This window comes from Oncorhynchus tshawytscha, linkage group LG08 (genome assembly GCF_018296145.1).
Source record: "Oncorhynchus tshawytscha isolate Ot180627B linkage group LG08, Otsh_v2.0, whole genome shotgun sequence".
Lineage (NCBI taxonomy): Eukaryota > Metazoa > Chordata > Actinopteri > Salmoniformes > Salmonidae > Oncorhynchus > Oncorhynchus tshawytscha.
The window spans coordinates 82,959,242-82,978,229 of NC_056436.1; the positions used below are offsets into that span (position 1 = coordinate 82,959,242).

The 18,988-nt window shown below is 45.6% G+C and overlaps 1 protein-coding gene across 1 annotated transcript in view; it reads right to left on the minus strand.

Moving 5' to 3' along the window:
* Positions 1–16,277, minus strand: part of LOC112256994 (START domain-containing protein 10-like) — a 34,029-nt gene extending 17,752 nt beyond the window's left edge. Inside the window, exon 1 of the mRNA XM_042326084.1 lies at positions 15,738–16,277. Within this exon, the coding sequence (XP_042182018.1) occupies positions 15,738–15,884 (147 nt within the window). The 5' untranslated portion in view covers positions 15,885–16,277. The remainder of the gene's footprint in view (positions 1–15,737) is intronic.
* Between the last annotated feature and the right edge of the window lie 2,711 nt (positions 16,278–18,988).

Sequence of the window (18,988 nt, forward strand, 5' to 3'; positions counted from 1 at the left end):
AATATACTGCTATACTATTATACTGCTATACTACTACCCTGCTATACTACTATAATGTTATACTACTGCCCTGCTATACTACTACCCTGCTATACTACTATACTGCTATACTACTACCCTGCTGTACTACTACCCTGCTATACAGCTATACTGCTATACTACTACCCTGCTATATTACTACCCTGCTATACTACTGCCCTGCTATACTACTACCTTGCTATACTACTACCCTGCTATACTGCTATACTGCTATACTACTACCTTGCTATACTACTATACTAAGACCCTGATATACTGCTATACTACTATACTGCTATACTACTACCCTGTTGTACTGCTATGCTACTACCCTGCTATACTGCTATACTGCTACCCTGCTATACTGCTATACTACTATACTGCTATACTACTATACTGCTATACAGCTATACTGCTGCCCTGCTATACTACTACCCTGCTATACTACTATACTACTACCCTGCTATACTACTACCCTGCTATACTACTACCCTGCTAGGCTACTACCCCACTAGGCTACTACCCTGCTGTACTACTATACTGCTATATTGCTATACTGCTATACTACTGCCCCGCTATACTACTATACTACTACCCTGCTATACTACTACCCTGCTAGGCTACTACCCCACTAGGCTACTACCCTGCTGTACTACTATACTGCTATATTGCTATACTGCTATACTACTGCCCCGCTATACTGCTATTCTACTACCATGCTATACTGCTACCCTGCTATACTGCTATTCTACTACCATGCTATACTGCTACCCTGCTATACTGCTACCCTGCTAGACAAGGTAGAACGTCCAGTAAACAGGTCAGGGTTCCATAGCCGCAGGCAGAACAGTTGAAACTAGAGCAGTAGCACGACCAGGTGGACTGGGGACAGCAAGGAGTCATCATGCCAGGTAGTCCTGAGGCATGGTCCTAGGGCACAGGTCTTCCGAGAGAAGAGAGAAAGAGAGCGAGAAAAAGAGGGAGCATAATTAAATTCACACAGGACACCGGATAAGACAGGAGAAATACTCCAGATATAACAGACTGGCCCTAGCTCCCCGACACAAACTATTTCAGCATAAATACTGGAGGCCCTGGATAGGGCCAAACAGGAAGGATATAACCCCACCCACTTTGCCAAGGAACAGCCCCCACACTACTAGAGGGATATCTTCAACTACCAATGTACTACTCTGAGAACAGGCAGAGTTTAGCCCATGAAGACATCCCCCATGACACAAACCCAATACTGCTATACTGCTATACTATACTACTATACTGCTATACTACACCTCTACACTATACTGCTATACTATACTGCTATACTACACTACTATGCTGCTATACTGTCTTGCCTATGCCATTTGTCCATCACTCATTCATAGATTTTCATGTACATATTCTTATTAATTCCTTTACACTTGTGTGTATTATGTAGTTGTTGTGAAATGGTTAGATTACTTGTTAGATATTACTGCACGGTCGGAACTAGAAGCACAAGCTTTTTGCTACACTCGCATTAACATCTGCTAACCATGTGTATGTGACCAATAAAATTTGATTTGATACTACACTGCTATACTACTATACTACTATACTGCTTTAATATACTGCTATACTATACTGTAATACCACTGTACTGCTATACTACTACCCTGCTATACTACTGTACTGCTATACTACTACCCTTCGATACTATTATACTACTATACTACTGTACAATATGACACTACTATACTACTACCCTGCTATATATACTGCTATACTATGCTACTATACTACTACCCTACTATACTGCTATACTATGCTACTATACTACTACCCTACTATACTGCTATACTACTACCCTTTTATACTATTATACTGCTATACTACTGTACAATATTACACTACTATACTACTACCCTACTATACTGCTATACTACACTGCTATGCTGCTATACTGTCTTGCCTATGCCATTTGTCCATCACTCATTCATAGATTTTCATGTACATATTCTTATTAATTCCTTTACACTTGTGTGTATTATGTAGTTGTTGTGAAATGGTTAGATTACTTGTTAGATATTACTGCACGGCCGGAACTAGAAGCACAAGCTTTTTGCTACACTCGCATTAACATCTGCTAACCATGTGTATGTGACCAATACAATTTGATTTGATACTACACTGCTATACTACTATACTGCTTTAATATACTGCTATACTATACTGTAATACCACTGTACTGCTATACTACTACCCTGCTATACTACTGTACTGCTATACTACTACCCTTCGATACTATTATACTACTATACTACTGTACAATATGACACTACTATACTACTACCCTGCTATATATACTGCTATACTATGCTACTATACTACTACCCTACTATACTGCTATACTATGCTACTATACTACCACCCTACTATACTGCTATACTACTACCCTTTTATACCATTATACTGCTATACTACTGTACAATATTACACTACTATACTACTACCCTACTATACTGCTATACTATGCTACTATACTACTGCCCTACTATAATGATCTACTATACTACTGCCCTACTATACTGCTATACTATGCTACTATACTACTACCCTTTTATACTGCTATACTACTGTACAATATTACACTACTATACTACTACCCTACTATATGCTATACTATGCTACTATACTACTACCCTACTATACTGCTATACTGTGCTACTATACTACTACCCTACTATACTGCTATACTACTACCCTTGTATACTATTATACTGCTATACTACTGTACAATATTACACTACTATACTACTACCCTACTATACCGCTAAACTATGCTACTATACTACTACCCTACTATACTGCTATACTATGCTACTATACTACGGCCCTACTATACTGCTATACTATGCTACTATACTACTGCCCTACTATACTGCTATACTATGCTACTATACCACCACCCTGCTATACTACTATACTATGCTACTATACGACTACCCTACTATACTGCTATACTACTACCCTTTTATACTATTATACTGCTATACTACTGTACAATATTACACTACTATACTACTAACCTACTATACTGCTATACTACTACCCTACTATACTGCTATACTATGCTACTATACTACTACCCTACTATACTGCTATACTATGCTACTATACTACCACCCTACTATACTGCTATACTACTACCATTTTATACTATTATACTGCTATACTACTGTACAATATTACACTACTATACTACTACCCTACTATACTGCTATACTATGCTACTATACCACCACCCTGCGATACTACTATACTAAAATACTGCTATACTACTACCCTACTATACTGCTATACTATGCTACTATACCACCACCCTGCGATACTACTATACTAAAATACTGCTATACTACTACCATGCTATACTCTAGTGCGGAATTAGAAGCCATCTGAATTCCAATCACAAACCTTCCGTGAAATATGAATTCCTCCTCTGGAACGGATGAGGATGTTAGGACATGAGAAGGATATGTTTTGGGAAACCATATGAATTCTTGGTAAAGGAGAGCAACATTTCACTGCATAATGTTGCTGTGCCAAACGATCATAAATGAGAGGAAACTCTCCTGCTAATAACTTAGGATTAGGATCCATCTCTCTCTCTCTCTCTCTCACTTTCTCTCTCTCTCTCTCCATCTCTCTCTCGCTCTCTCTCTCTCCATCTCGCTCTCTCTCCCTCTCTATCTCTCTCTCTCCCCCCATATCTCTCTCTCTCCATCTCTCTCTCTCTCATCATTATATCATCATAGCCAATATTCACTAAACACCCAATGAGACATGAAACTCAGACTGAAAAAACTGCTCTCGTATCAACAAGCATTTGCTGCAAGATGAGAAACCACTGCAGTTATTTATCTAGTGAGTGTTACAGTATAGGAGAGGAGAGAGAGTATTAGAGCAGCCACAGCAGTATGGGTATTGTAATGCTCCAGGAGTCTCTAACGGGGAGGACAGAAGAGAACCACAGCAGTATGGGTAATATAATGCTCCAGGGGTCTCTAAGGGGGAGGACAGAAGAGAACCACAGCAGTATGGATAATATAATGCTCCAGGGGTCTCTAATGGGGAGGACAGAAGAGAACCACAGCAGTATGGGTAATATAATGCTCCAGGAGTCTCTAAGGGGGAGGACAGAAGAGAACCACAGCAGTATGGGTAATATAATGCTCCAGGGGTCTCTAAGGGGGAGGACAGAAGAGAACCACAGCAGTATGGGTAATATAATGCTCCAGGGGTCTCTAATGGGGAGGACAGAAGAGAACCACAGCAGTATGGGTAATATAATGCTCCAGGGGTCTCTAAGTGGGAGGACAGAAGAGAACCACAGCAGTATGGGTAATATAATGCTCCAGGAGTCTCTAAGGGGGCGGACAGAAGAGAACCACAGCAGTATGGGTAATATAATGCTCCAGGGGTCTCTAAGGGGGAGGACAGAAGAAACCACAGCAGTATGGGTAATGTAATGTTCCAGGGGTCTCTAAGGGGGAGGACAGAAGAGAACCACAGCAGTATTTTTTATTTTATTTTTATTTCACCTTTATTTAACCAGGTAGGCTAGTTGAGAACAAGTTCTCATTTACAACTGCGACCTGGCCAAGATAAAGCATAGCAGTGTGAGCAGACAACACAGAGTTACACATGGAATAAACAATTAACAAGTCAATAACACAGTAGAAAACAAAGGGGGAGTCTATATACAATGTGTGCAAAAGGCATGAGGATGTAGACGAATAGTTACAATTTTGCAGATTAACACTGGAGTGATAAATGATCAGATGGTCATGTACAGGTAGAGATATTGGCGTGCAAAAGAGCAGAAAAGTAAATAAATAAAAACAGTATGGGGATGAGGTAAGTGAAAATGGGTGGGCTATTTACCAATAGACTATGTACAGCTGCAGCGATCGGTTAGCTGCTCAGATAGCTGATGTTTGAAGTTGGTGAGGGAGATAAAAGTCTCCAACTTCAGCGATTTTTGCAATTCGTTCCAGTCACAGGCAGCAGAGTACTGGAACGAAAGGCGGCCAAATGAGGTGTTGGCTTTAGGGATGATCAGTGAGATACACCTGCTGGAGCGCGTGCTACGGATGGGTGTTGCCATCGTGACCAGTGAACTGAGATAAGGCGGAGCTTTACCTAGCATGGACTTGTAGATGACCTGGAGCCAGTGGGTCTGGCGACGAATATGTAGCGAGGGCCAGCCGACTAGAGCATACAAGTCGCAGTGGTGGGTGGTATAAGGTGCTTTAGTGACAAAACGGATGGCACTGTGATATACTGCATCCAGTTTGCTGAGTAGAGTGTTGGAAGCCATTTTGTAGATGACATCGCCGAAGTCGAGGATTGGTAGGATAGTCAGTTTTACTAGGGTAAGCTTGGCGGCGTGAGTGAAGGAGGCTTTGTTGCGGAATAGAAAGCCGACTCTTGATTTGATTTTCGATTGGAGATGTTTGATATGAGTCTGGAAGGAGAGTTTGCAGTCTAGCCAGACACCTAGGTACTTATAGATGTCCACATATTCAAGGTCGGAACCATCCAGGGTGGTGATGCTAGTCGGGCATGCGGGTGCAGGCAGCGATCGGTTGAAAAGCATGCATTTGGTTTTACTAGCGTTTAAGAGCAGTTGGAGGCCACGGAAGGAGTGTTGTATGGCATTGAAGCTTGTTTGGAGGTTAGATAGCACAGTGTCCAATGACGGGCCGAAAGTATATAGAATGGTGTCGTCTGCGTAGAGGTGGATCAGGGAATCGCCCGCAGCAAGAGCAACATCATTGATATACACAGAGAAAAGAGTCGGCCCGAGAATTGAACCCTGTGGCACCCCCATAGAGACTGCCAGAGGACCGGACAGCATGCCCTCCGATTTGATACACTGAACTCTGTCTGCAAAGTAATTGGTGAACCAGGCAAGGCAGTCATCCGAAAAACCCGAGGCTACTGAGTCTGCCGATGAGAATATGGTGATTGACAGAGTCGAAAGCCTTGGCAAGGTCGATGAAGACGGCTGCACAGTACTGTCTTTTATCGATGGCGGTTATGATATCGTTTAGTACCTTGAGTGTGGCTGAGGTGCACCCGTGACCGGCTCGGAAGCCAGATTGCACAGCGGAGAAGGTACAGTGGGATTCGAGATGGTCAGTGACCTGTTTGTTGACTTGGCTTTCGAAGACCTTAGATAGGCAGGGCAGGATGGATATAGGTCTGTAACAGTTTGGGTCCAGGGTGTCTCCCCTTTGAAGAGGGGGATGACTGCGGCAGCTTTCCAATCCTTGGGGATCTCAGACGATATGAAAGAGAGGTTGAACAGGCTGGTAATAGGGGTTGCGACAATGGCGGCGGATAGTTTCAGAAATAGGGGGTCCAGATTGTCAAGCCCAGCTGATTTGTACGGGTCCAGGTTTTGCAGCTCTTTCAGAACATCTGCTATCTGGATTTGGGTAAAGGAGAACTTGGAGAGGCTTGGGCGAGGAGCTGCCGGGGGAGGAGCTGTTGGCCGAGGTTGGAGTAGCCAGGCGGAAGGCATGGCCAGCCGTTGAGAAATGCTTATTGAAGTTTTCGATAATCATGGATTTATCGGTGGTGACCGTGTTACCAAGCCTCAGTGCAGTGGGCAGCTGGGAGGAGGTGCTCTTGTTCTCCATGGACTTCACAGTGTCCCAGAACTTTTGGAGTTGGAGCTACAGGATGCAAACTTCTGCCTGAAGAAGCTGGCCTTAGCTTTCCTGACTGACTGCGTGTATTGGTTCCGGACTTCCCTGAACAGTTGCATATCACGGGGACTATTCGATGCTATTGCAGTCCGCCACAGGATGTTTTTGTGCTGGTCGAGGGCAGTCAGGTCTGGGGTGAACCAAGGACTGTATCTGTTCTTAGTTCTGCATTTTTTGAACGGAGCATGCTTATCTAAAATGGTGAGGAAGTTACTTTTAAAGAATGACCAGGCATCCTCAACTGACGGGATGAGGTCAATGTCCTTCCAGGATACCCGGGCCAGGTCAATTAGAAAGGCCTGCTCACAGAAGTGTTTTAGGGAGCGTTTGACCGTGATGAGGGGTGGTCGTTTGACTGCGGCTCCGTAGCGGATACAGGCAATGAGGCAGTGATCGCTGAGATCCTGGTTGAAGACAGCGGAGGTGTATTTGGAGGGCCAGTTGGTCAGGATGACGTCTATGAGGGTGCCCTTGTTTACAGAGTTAGGGTTGTACCTGGTGGGTTCCTTGATGATTTGTGTGAGATTGAGGGCATCTAGCTTAGATTGTAGGACTGGCGGGGTGTTAAGCATATCCCAGTTTAGGTCACCTAACAGAACAAACTCTGAGGCTAGATGGGGGCGATCAATTCACAAATGGTGTCCAGGGCACAGCTGGGAGCTGAGGGGGTCGGTAGCAGGCGGCAACAGTGAGAGACTTATTTCTGGAGAGAGTAATTTTCAAAATTAGTAGTTCGAACTGTTTGGGTATGGACCTGGAAAGTATGACATTACTTTGTAGGCTATCTCTGCAGTAGACTGCAACTCCTCCCCCTTTGGCAGATCTATCTTGACGGAAGATGTTATAGTTGGGTATGGAAATCTCTGAATTTTTGGTGGCCTTCCTGAGCCAGGATTCAGACACAGCAAGGACATCAGGGTTAGCAGAGTGTGCTAGAGCAGTGAGTAAAACAAACTTAGGGAGGAGGCTTCTGATGTTGACATGCATGAAACCAAGGCTTTTACGATCACAGAAGTCAACAAATGAGGGTGCCTGGGGACATGCAGGGCCTGGGTTTACCTCCACATCACCCGCGGAACAGAGAAGGAGTAGTATGAGGGTGCGGCTAAAGGCTATCAAAACTGGTCGCCTAGAGCGTTGGGGACAGAGAATAAGAGGAGCAGGTTTCTGGGCATGGTAGAATATATTCAGGGCATAATGCGCAGACAGGGGTATGGTGGGGTGCGGGTACAGCGGAGGTAAGCCCAGGCACTGGGTGATGATGAGAGGGTTGTATCTCTGGACATGCTGGTTGTAATGGGTGAGGTCACCGCATGTGTGGGAGGTGGGACAAAGGAGGTATCAGGGGTATGAAGAGTAGAACTAGGGGCTCCATTGTGAACTAAAACAATGATAACTAACCTGAGCAACAGTATACAAGGCATATTGACATTTGAGAGAGACATACAGCGAGGCATACAGTAATCACAGGTGTTGAATTGGGAAAGCTAGCTAAAACAGTAGGTGAGACAACAGCTAATCAGCTAGCACAACAACAGCAGGTAAAATGGCGTTGACTAGGCAACGGGGCCGACAGATAAAACATAAACAAGCAGAATGGAGTACCGTGATTAATGGACAGTCCAGCGTGCATCAGCTATGTAGCCAAGTGATCAGTGTCCAGGGGGCAGCGGTGGATGGGGCAGGGGAGCTGGACTGGCGAGTGTTATCCAGGTTGAAAAAAAACTAACAATGACTAAATAGCTTGTAGCTAGTTAGCTGGTTAGCTTCTGGAGGTTCTTGAGTGTGTTCTAAAAATTAAAAAATAGCGATTCCGTGTCACATTGGGTGAGGCAGGTTTCCGGAAAGGTATAAACAGATTAAAAATCAAAAAGAGATAGAAAGTGAGTATGGGTCCGGTGCGTGTTTGGGACGCGGCGATTCAGACTGTTAGCAGGCCTGTGCTAACAAGCTAACAGTTCGTAGGCCCAGGCTAAACAAGCTAGCAGTTAGCAGGCCTGTGCTAACAAGCTAACAGTTCGTAGGCCCGGGCTAAACAAGGTAGCAGTTAGCGGACCGGGGCTAGACAAGCTAGCAGGCCGAGTTTAGCAAGCAGGGAGATAGCGAGGGCTAGAGAGTTGGCCTTTGGGGGGCGTCGCGATGGGGTGAGTCTGTTTATTCCTCTTCATGCGGTGACATCGATAGACCGGTCGTGGGCCCGGGTATTGTAGCCCAGGAGTATGCTACGGTGGTAGTACAGGTGCGCTGGCCGGGCTAGCTTCACGCTAAGTGGGTGGAAGCGCTAGCCAGGAGTAATCATCCGGGGTTGTGGTTTAGCTAGATAGCTAGTTGTGAAGATCTATCTGAAAAATGTTCCGTTTGCGGTGGGAATCCGGGGATGAATCCGGGGATGAAAAATAAATAGGTCCGTTATGCTCTGGTTAGAGTCGCGTTGTTCGAACTGGCGAGAGCTTTCCGAGCTAAAGGTTAGCTTAGCTGATGACCGGTTAGCTGAAGACCGCTAGCATAGCTGGTGGTTAGCTGGCTAGCTTCAGTTGAGGGGTTCCGGTTCAAGTAAATATAAATACTTTAGGAAAAATAGCTACATTGGGTGAGGCGGGTTGCAGGAGAGTATTTGGAAGCTTAGGTTTAGCAAAATGTTTTTGAAGAGATATGCGAAGAAAAATATGTAAAAAAGAAAAATATACGATATATACAAGGGTATGGGTAATGTAATGCTCCAGGGGTCTCTAAGGGGGAGGACAGAAGAGAACCACAGCAGTATGGGTAATATAATGCTCCAGGGGTCTCTAAGGGGAGGACAGAAGAGAACCACAGCAGTATGGGTAATATAATGCTCCAGGAGTCTCTAAGGGGGAGGACAGAAGAGAACCACAGCAGTATGGGTAATATAATGCTCCAGGAGTCTCTAAGGGGGAGGACAGAAGAGAACCACAGCAGTATGGGTAATATAATGCTCCAGGGGTCTCTAAGGGGAGGACAGAAGAGAACACAGCAGTATGGGTAATGTAATGCTCCAGGGGTCTCTAAGGGGAGGACAGAAGAGAACCACAGCAGTATGGGTAATATAATGCTCCAGGAATCTCTAAGGGGAGGACAGAAGAGAACCACAGCAGTATGGGTAATATAATGCTCCATGGGTCTCTAAGGGGAGGACAGAAGAGAACCACAGCAGTATGGGTAATATAATGCTCCAGGGGTCTCTAAGGGGAGGACAGAAGAGAACCACAGCAGTATGGGTAATATAATGCTCCAAATCAAATCAAATCAAATCAAATTTTATTTGTCACATACACATGGTTAGCAGATGTTAATGCGAGTGTAGCGAAATGCTTGTGCTTCTAGTTCCGACAATGCAGTAATAACGAGCAAGTAATCTAACTAACAATTCAAAAAAAAACTACTGTCATACACAGTGTAAGGGGATAAAGAATATGTACATAAGGATATATGAATGAGTGATGGTACAGAGCAGCATAGGCAAGATACAGTAGATGATATCGAGTACAGTATATACATATGAGATAAGTATGTAAACCAAGTGGCATAGTTAAAGTGGCTAGTGATACATGTATTACATAAGGATGCAGTCGATGATATAGAGTACAGTATCAACATATGCATATGAGATGAACAATGTAGGGTAAGTAACATTATATAAGGTAGCATTGTTTAAAGTGGCTAGTGATATATTTACATCATTTCCCATCGATTCCCATGATTAAAGTGGCTGGAGTAGAGTCAGTGTCATTGACAGTGTGTTGGCAGTAGCCACTCAATGTTAGTGGTGGCTGTTTAACAGTCTGATGGCCTTGAGATAGAAGCTGTTTTTCAGTCTCTCGGTCCCAGCTTTGATGCACCTGTACTGACCTCGCCTTCTGGATGGCAGCGGGGTGAACAGGCAGTGGCTCGGGTGGTTGATGTCCTTGATGATCTTTATGGCCTTCCTGTAGCATCGGGTGGTGTAGGTGTCCTGGAGGGCAGGTAGTTTGCCCCCGGTGATGCGTTGTGCAGACCTCACTACCCTCTGGAGAGCCTTACGGTTGAGGGCGGTGCAGTTGCCATACCAGGCGGTGATACAGCCCGCCAGGATGCTCTCGATTGTGCATCTGTAGAAGTTTGTGAGTGCTTTTGGTGACAAGCCGAATTTCTTCAGCCTCCTGAGGTTGAAGAGGCGCTGCTGCGCCTTCCTCACGATGCTGTCTGTGTGAGTGGACCAATTCAGTTTGTCTGTGATGTGTATGCCGAGGAACTTAAAACTTGCTACCCTCTCCACTACTGTTCCATCGATGTGGATGGGGGGTGTTCCCTCTGCTGTTTCCTGAAGTCCACAATCATCTCCTTAGTTTTGTTGACGTTGAGTGTGAGGTTATTTTCCTGACACCACACTCCGAGGGCCCTCACCTCCTCCCTGTAGGCCGTCTCGTCGTTGTTGGTAATCAAGCCTACCACTGTTGTGTCGTCCGCAAACTTGATGATTGAGTTGGAGGCGTGCATGGCCACGCAGTCGTGGGTGAACAGGGAGTACAGGAGAGGGCTCAGAACGCACCCTTGTGGGGCCCCAGTGTTGAGGATCAGCGGGGAGGAGATGTTGTTGCCTACCCTCACCACCTGGGGGCGGCCCGTCAGGAAGTCCAGTACCCAGTTGCACAGGGCGGGGTCGAGACCCAGGGTCTCGAGCTTGATGACGAGCTTGGAGGGTACTATGGTGTTGAATGCCGAGCTGTAGTCGATGAACAGCATTCTCACATAGGTATTCCTCTTGTCCAGATGGGTTAGGGCAGTGTGCAGTGTGGTTGAGATTGCATCGTCTGTGGACCTATTTGGGCGGTAAGCAAATTGGAGTGGGTCAAGGGTGTCAGGTAGGGTGGAGGTGATATGGTCCTTGACTAGTCTCTCAAAGCACTTCATGATGACGGATGTGAGTGCTACGGGGCGGTAGTCGTTTAGCTCAGTTACCTTAGCTTTCTTGGGAACAGGAACAATGGTGGCCCTCTTGAAGCATGTGGGAACAGCAGACTGGTATAGGGATTGATTGAATATGTCCGTAAACACACCGGCCAGCTGGTCTGCGCATGCTCTGAGGGCGCGGCTGGGGATGCCGTCTGGGCCTGCAGCCTTGCGAGGGTTAACACGTTTAAATGTCTTACTCACTTCGGCTGCAGTGAAGGAGAGACCGCATGTTTCCGTTGCAGGCCGTGTCAGTGGCACTGTATTGTCCTCAAAGCGGGCAAAAAGTTATTTAGTCTGCCTGGGAGCAAGACATCCTGGTCCGTGACTGGGCTGGGTTTCTTCCTGTAGTCCGTGATTGACTGTAGACCCTGCCACATACCTCTTGTGTCTGAGCCGTTGAATTGAGATTCTACTTTGTCTCTGTACTGGCGCTTAGCTTGTTTGATAGCCTTGCGGAGGGAATAGCTGCACTGTTTGTATTCAGCCATGTTACCAGACACCTTGCCCTGATTAAAAGCAGTGGTTCGTGCCTTCAGTTTCACACGAATGCTGCCATCAATCCACGGTTTCTGGTTAGGGAATGTTTTAATCGTTGCTGTGGGAACGACATCTTCAACGCACGTTCTAATGAACTCGCACACCGAATCAGCGTATTCGTCAATGTTGTTATCTGACGCAATACGAAACATCTCCCAGTCCACGTGATGGAAGCAGTCTTGGAGTGTGGAGTCAGCTTGGTCGGACCAGCGTTGGACAGACCTCAGCGTGGGAGCTTCTTGTTTTAGTTTCTGTCTGTAGGCAGGGATCAACAAAATGGAGTCGTGGTCAGCTTTTCCGAAAGGGGGCGGGGCAGGGCCTTATATGCGTCGCGGAAGTTAGAGTAACAATGATCCAGGGTCTTTCCACCCCTGGTTGCGCAATCGATATGCTGATAAAATTTAGGGAGTCTTGTTTTCAGATTAGCCTTGTTAAAATCCCCAGCTACAATGAATGCAGCCTCCGGATAAATCGTTTCCAGTTTGCAGAGAGTTAAATAAAGTTCGTTCAGAGCCATCGATGTGTCTGCTTGGGGGGATATATACGGCTGTGATTATAATCGAAGAGAATTCTCTTGGTAGATACTGCGGTCTACATTTGATTGTGAGGAATTCTAAATCAGGTGAACAGAAGGATTTGAGTTCCTGTATGTTTCTTTCATCACACCATGTCACGTTGGCCATAAGACATACGCCCCCGCCCCTCTTCTTACCAGAAAGATGTTTGTTTCTGTCGGCGCGATGCGTGGAGAAACCCGCTGGCTGCACCGCTTCGGATTGCGTCTCTCCAGTTAGCCATGTTTCCGTGAAGCAAAGAACGTTACAGTCTCTGATGTCCCTCTGGAATGCTACCCTTGCTCGGATTTCATCAACCTTGTTGTCAAGAGACTGGACATTGGCAAGAAGAATGCTAGGGAGTGGTGCACGATGTGCCCGTCTCCGGAGTCTGACCAGAAGACCGCTTCGTTTCCCTCTTTTTCTGAGTCGTTTTTTTTTTTTGGTCGCTGCATGTGATCCACTCGGTTACCCTGGTTGTAAGGCAGAACACAGGATCCGCGTCGCGAAAAACATATTCTTGGTCGTACTGATGGTGAGTTGACGCTGATCTTATATTCAGTAGTTCTTGTCGGCTGTATGTAAAGAAACCTAAGATGACCTGGGGTACTAGTGTAAGAAATAACACGTAAAAAAACAAAAAACTGCATAGTTTCCTAGGAACGCGAAGCGAGGCGGCCATCTCTGTCGGCGCCGGAAGTATCCAGGAGTCTCTAAGGGGGAGGACAGAAGAGAACCACAGCAGTATGGGTAATGTAATGCTCCAGGGGTCTCTAAGGGGAGGACAGAAGAGAACCACAGCAGTATGGGTAATATAATGCTCCAGGGGTCTCTAAGGGGAGGACAGAAGAGAACCACAGCAGTATGGGTAATGTAATGCTCCAGGGGTCTCTAAGGGGGAGGACAGAAGAGAACCACAGCAGTATGGGTAATATAATGCTCCAGGAGTCTCTAAGGGGGAGGACAGAAGAGAACCACAGCAGTATGGGTAATGTAATGCTCCAGGGGTCTCTAAGGGGAGGACAGAAGAGAACCACAGCAGTATGGGTAATGTAATGCTCCAGGGGTCTCTAAGGGGAGGACAGAAGAGAATCACAGCAGTATGGGTAATGTAATGCTCCAGGGGTCTCTAAGGGGAGGACAGAAAAGAACCACAGCAGTATGGGTAATGTAATGCTCCAGGGGTCTCTAAGGGGGAGGACAGAAGAGAACCACAGCAGTATGGGTAATATAATGCTCCAGGGGCCTCTAAGGGGGAGGACAGAAGAGAACCACAGCAGTATGGGTAATATAATGCTCCAGGGGTCTCTAAGGGGGAGGACAGAAGAGAACCACAGCAGTATGGGTAATATAATGCTCCAGGGGTCTCTAAGGGGGAGGGACAGAAGAGAACCACAGCAGTATGGGTAATATAATGCTCCAGGAGTCTCTAAGGGGGAGGACAGAAGAGAACCACAGCAGTATGGGTAATGTAATGCTCCAGGGGTCTCTAAGGGGGAGGACAGAAGAGAACCACAGCAGTATGGGTAATGTAATGCTCCAGGGGTCTCTAAGGGGGAGGACAGAAGAGAATCACAGCAGTATGGGTAATGTAATGCTCCAGGGGTCTCTAAGGGGGAGGACAGAAAAGAACCACAGCAGTATGGGTAATGTAATGCTCCAGGGGTCTCTAAGGGGGAGGACAGAAGAGAACCACAGCAGTATGGGTAATATAATGCTCCAGGGGCCTCTAAGGGGAGGACAGAAGAGAACCACAGCAGTATGGGTAATATAATGCTCCAGGGGTCTCTAAGGGGGAGGACAGAAGAGAACCACAGCAGTATGGGTAATATAATGCTCCAGGAGTCTCTAAGGGGGAGGACAGAAGAGAACCACAGCAGTATGGGTAATATAATGCTCCAGGAGTCTCTAAGGGGAGGACAGAAGAGAACCACAGCAGTATGGGTAATATAATGCTCCAGGGGTCTCTAAGGGGGAGGACAGAAGAGAACCACAGCAGTATGGGTAATATAATGCTCCAGGAGTCTCTAAGGGGAGGACAGAAGAGAACCACAGCAGTATGGGTAATATAATGCTCCAGGGGTCTCTAAGGGGGAGGACAGAAGAGAACCACAGCAGTATGGGTAATATAATGCTCCAGGGGTCTCTAAGGGGAGGACAGAAGAGAACCACAGCAGTATGGGTAATATAATGCTCCAGGAGTCTCTAAGGGGGAGGACAGAAGAGAACCACAGCAGTATGGGTAATATAATGCTCCAGGAGTCTCTAAGGGGGAGGACAGAAGAGAACCACAGCAGTATGGGTAATATAATGCTCCAGGAGTCTCTAAGGGGGAGGACAGAAGAGAACCACAGCAGTATGGGTATTGTAATGCTCCAGGGGCCTCTGTAGACTAAGTCAACTGTAGACTATTGAGATGCATTCCAAGTGATGGAGAGACACTGCCAGTATTTGTTATTATGTGCCACTAATATGGTTAAGAGACCAGCACATATTCTAATAACTCGTGGTTGACTATGTTAACAGTTACCAGTGCATTACAAAGCCTAAACCCTGGTGCACTTAATGACCTACCTAATCATTACTGAATGCCATGGTATTCACAGAGGTAAACCTACATCTCAAGTCTAGCTACTCTAGTCCGGACACAATATCATGAATAAGGCTGTATACAGTATTAATTGATGATTATATTGATTTAAACATTAGGAAAAGTATCATTATGATTCCACACATTAGATTGGAACCTGTTCAGGTATTATTATATCTGTTGTATCTTAAGAAGCTACAGGAGTCGGGTTTCTCTTGGAAATCCCAAGTTCCACACTTCCAGTCTCCTCTCCTCTCCGCAGTGCGGTGCTTTCCCTTTAAGCACCGCATCAGACCTATCAGAAGGATGCTGTAGTAGCGACACACTTGCCTTTAGTTTCTGGATCGTTTTACAATCTTCATCCCTGCACCACACCGTCACGCTTCCCTTGTTGTAGCGCGCTGTCCATCCTTCCTGGTTTTCACATTGTTCCTTGAAAGAGGTAAAGTCTGTATCGTCTGGTATCTGAACGGGCATCTTCCCGTACCCTACTTGAGATGTGGTTCAAATATATCAGTAGGAGATTTGTGACAGACAGAGAGTGGCAATCCCCTTCTTCCTTTATCTCTGTTAGCTCCCACTGCAATGCTGAGTTTGATGGTGATGGTAGATGTCAGCACAAAGTGCTTTCCAGGGGAAATTCAGTTCAAGTCCCAATAACAAGTAGCAGCGAATTTAATGGTAGAGCTATGACTAATTGACGAGGACTTATGTCCGGAGTCCTGTTGATACTGGCACTTACTTTCAGCAGGTGCACCTGCGTCGTACTAATGTCCCCTGGCGCTCTCACCCCCTATCGTCGTCATAGTGGTGGAGCACGGTAAATAGACAGAGGCGTCACGTTACCGATATCCCGATTTCAGGTGCGGTAGTCCTAGACAACATGGCGCGCATTCAGTCAGACTGACAGATGAACAACAAGATCAGGTGTCATGATTTATGATGTAGACTAGAGGAGATTGTTTTCCGTTCCCTCTGTGTTTATTTGATCTAATTGTCTGCTGGTGAGGTGAGGTGAAAAAGCGCTGCAATTTATCCAACAACCTGTAATAAAGTTGTAATAACCCAATAAATACATTTGTAATCACTTTATAATCACATTTTTATTCATTTTGCATCTCTAAACGCATCACTCTGCCCACTAATGCACCTGGGACTTGGACCTTGAGTTATTGTATATAAGAACAATGGTTTTAGGATACAACAGATTAGGCATATTATATATTATATTTTTTTCCATCTAAGTAACATTGCAAAAATCAGAAACTTCCTGTCCAAAAAAATGATGCAGAAAAATTTATCCATGCTTTTGTTACTTCTAGGTTAGACTACTGCAATGCTCTACTTTCCGGCTACCCAGATAAAGCACTAAATAAACTTCAGTTAGTGCTAAATAAGGCTGCTAGAATCCTGACTAGAACCAAAAAAATTGATCATATTACTCCAGTGCTAGCCTCCCTACACTGGCTTCCTATCAAGGGCTGATTTCAAGGTTTTTACTGCTAACCTACAAAGCATTACTTGGGCTTGCTCCTACCTATCTCTCTGATTTGGTCCTGCCGTACATACCTACACGTACGCTACAGTCACAATACGCAGGCCTCCTAATTGTCCCTAGAATTTCTAAGCAAACAGCTGGAAGCAGGGCTTTCTCCTATAGAGCTCAATTTTTATGGAATGGTCTACCTACCCATGTGAGAGACACAGACTCGGTCTCAACCTTTAAGTCTTTACTGAAGACTCATCTCTTCAGTGGGTCATATGATTGAGTGTAGTCTGGCCCAGGAGTGTGAAGGTGAACGGAAAGGCTCTGGAGCAATGAACCACCCTTGCTGTCTCTGCCTGGCCGGTTCCCCTCTTTCCACTGGGATTCTCTGCCTCTAACCCTATTACAGGGGCTGAGTCACTGGCTTACTGGTGCTCTTTCATGCCTTCCCTAGGAGGGGTGCGTCACTTGAGTGGGCTGAGTCACTGATGTGATCTTCCTGTCTGGGTTGGCGCCCCCCCCTTGGGTTGTGCCGTGGCGGAGATCTTTGTGGGCTATACTCTGCCTTGTCTCAGGATGGTAAGTTGATGGTTGATGATATCCCTCTAGTGGTGTGGGGGCTGTGCTTTGGCAAAGTGGGTGGGGTTATATCCTTCCTGTTTGGCCCTGTCCGGGAGTATCATCGGATGGGGCCACAGTGTCTTCTGACCCCTCCTGTCTCAGCCTCCAGTATTTATGCTGCAGTAGTTGATGTGTCGAGGGACTAGGGTCAGTTTGTTATATCTGGAGTACTTCTCCTGTCTTATCCAGGTCCTGTGTGAATTTAAGTATGCTCTCTCTAATTCTCTCTTTCTCTCTCTCTTTCTCCCTCTCAGAGGACCTGAGCCCTAGGACCATGCCTCAGGACTACCTGGCATGATGACTCCTTGCTGTCCCCAGTCCACCTGGCCGTGCTGCTGCTCCAGTTTCAACTGTTCTGCCTGCGGCTATGGAACCCTGACCTGTTCACCGGACGTGCTACCTGTCCCAGACCTATTTTTTGACCATGCTGGTCACTTATGAACATTTGAACATCTTGGCCATGTTCTGTTATAATCTCTACCCGGCACAGCCAGAAGAGGACTGGCCACCCCTCATAGCCTGGTTCCTCTCTAGGTTTCTTCCTAGGTTTTGGCCTTTCTAGGGAGCCTTTCCTAGCCACTGTGCTTCTACACCTGCATTGCTTGCTGTTTGGGGTTTTAGGCTGGGTTTCTGTACAGCACTTTGAGATATCAGCTGATGTACGAAGGGCTATATAAATACATTTGATATATATTTTATAAAATAGCCTAAATTGTTGTACTATGATTTTAGATGTGTTTTAAGGTTTTATTCGAGCTTTGCATTGCCACAACCACTAGCGGCCACCAGAAATGTTACAGAAAGTATGATCAATAGTTTTCAGGAGACATCCAACCATGAGAGGGCACTCATCCACCTGAAGAGCAATCATGATGATGATGATAATGAGACATCCTACCATGAGAGGGCACTCATCCACCTGAAGAGCAATCATGATGATGATGATAATGAGACATCCTACCATGAGAGGGCACTCATCCACCTGAAGAGCAATCATGATGATGATGATGATGATGATAATGAGACATCTAACCATGAGAGGGCACTCATCCACCTGAAGAGCAATCATGATGATAATAATGAGACATCCTACCATGAGGGCACTCATCCACCTGAAGAGCAATCATGATGATGATAATGAGACATCCTACCATGAGAGGGCACTCATCCACCTGAAGAGCAATCATGATGATGATGATGATAATGAGACATCCTACCATGAGAGGGCACTCATCCACCTGAAGAGCAATCATGATGATGATGATGATGATAATGATGCTAATGATGATTAACGATGATAATAATGATGGCGATAATGATAACAGTGGTAATAATGATGGGGATAATGATGAGTATAATGATAATGATGATATTAGTGATAATGATGATAATCATGTTCATGATGGTAATGATGATTATATTGATAGTGGTAATAATGACGGTGATAATAATGATCATGATGATCATGATAATG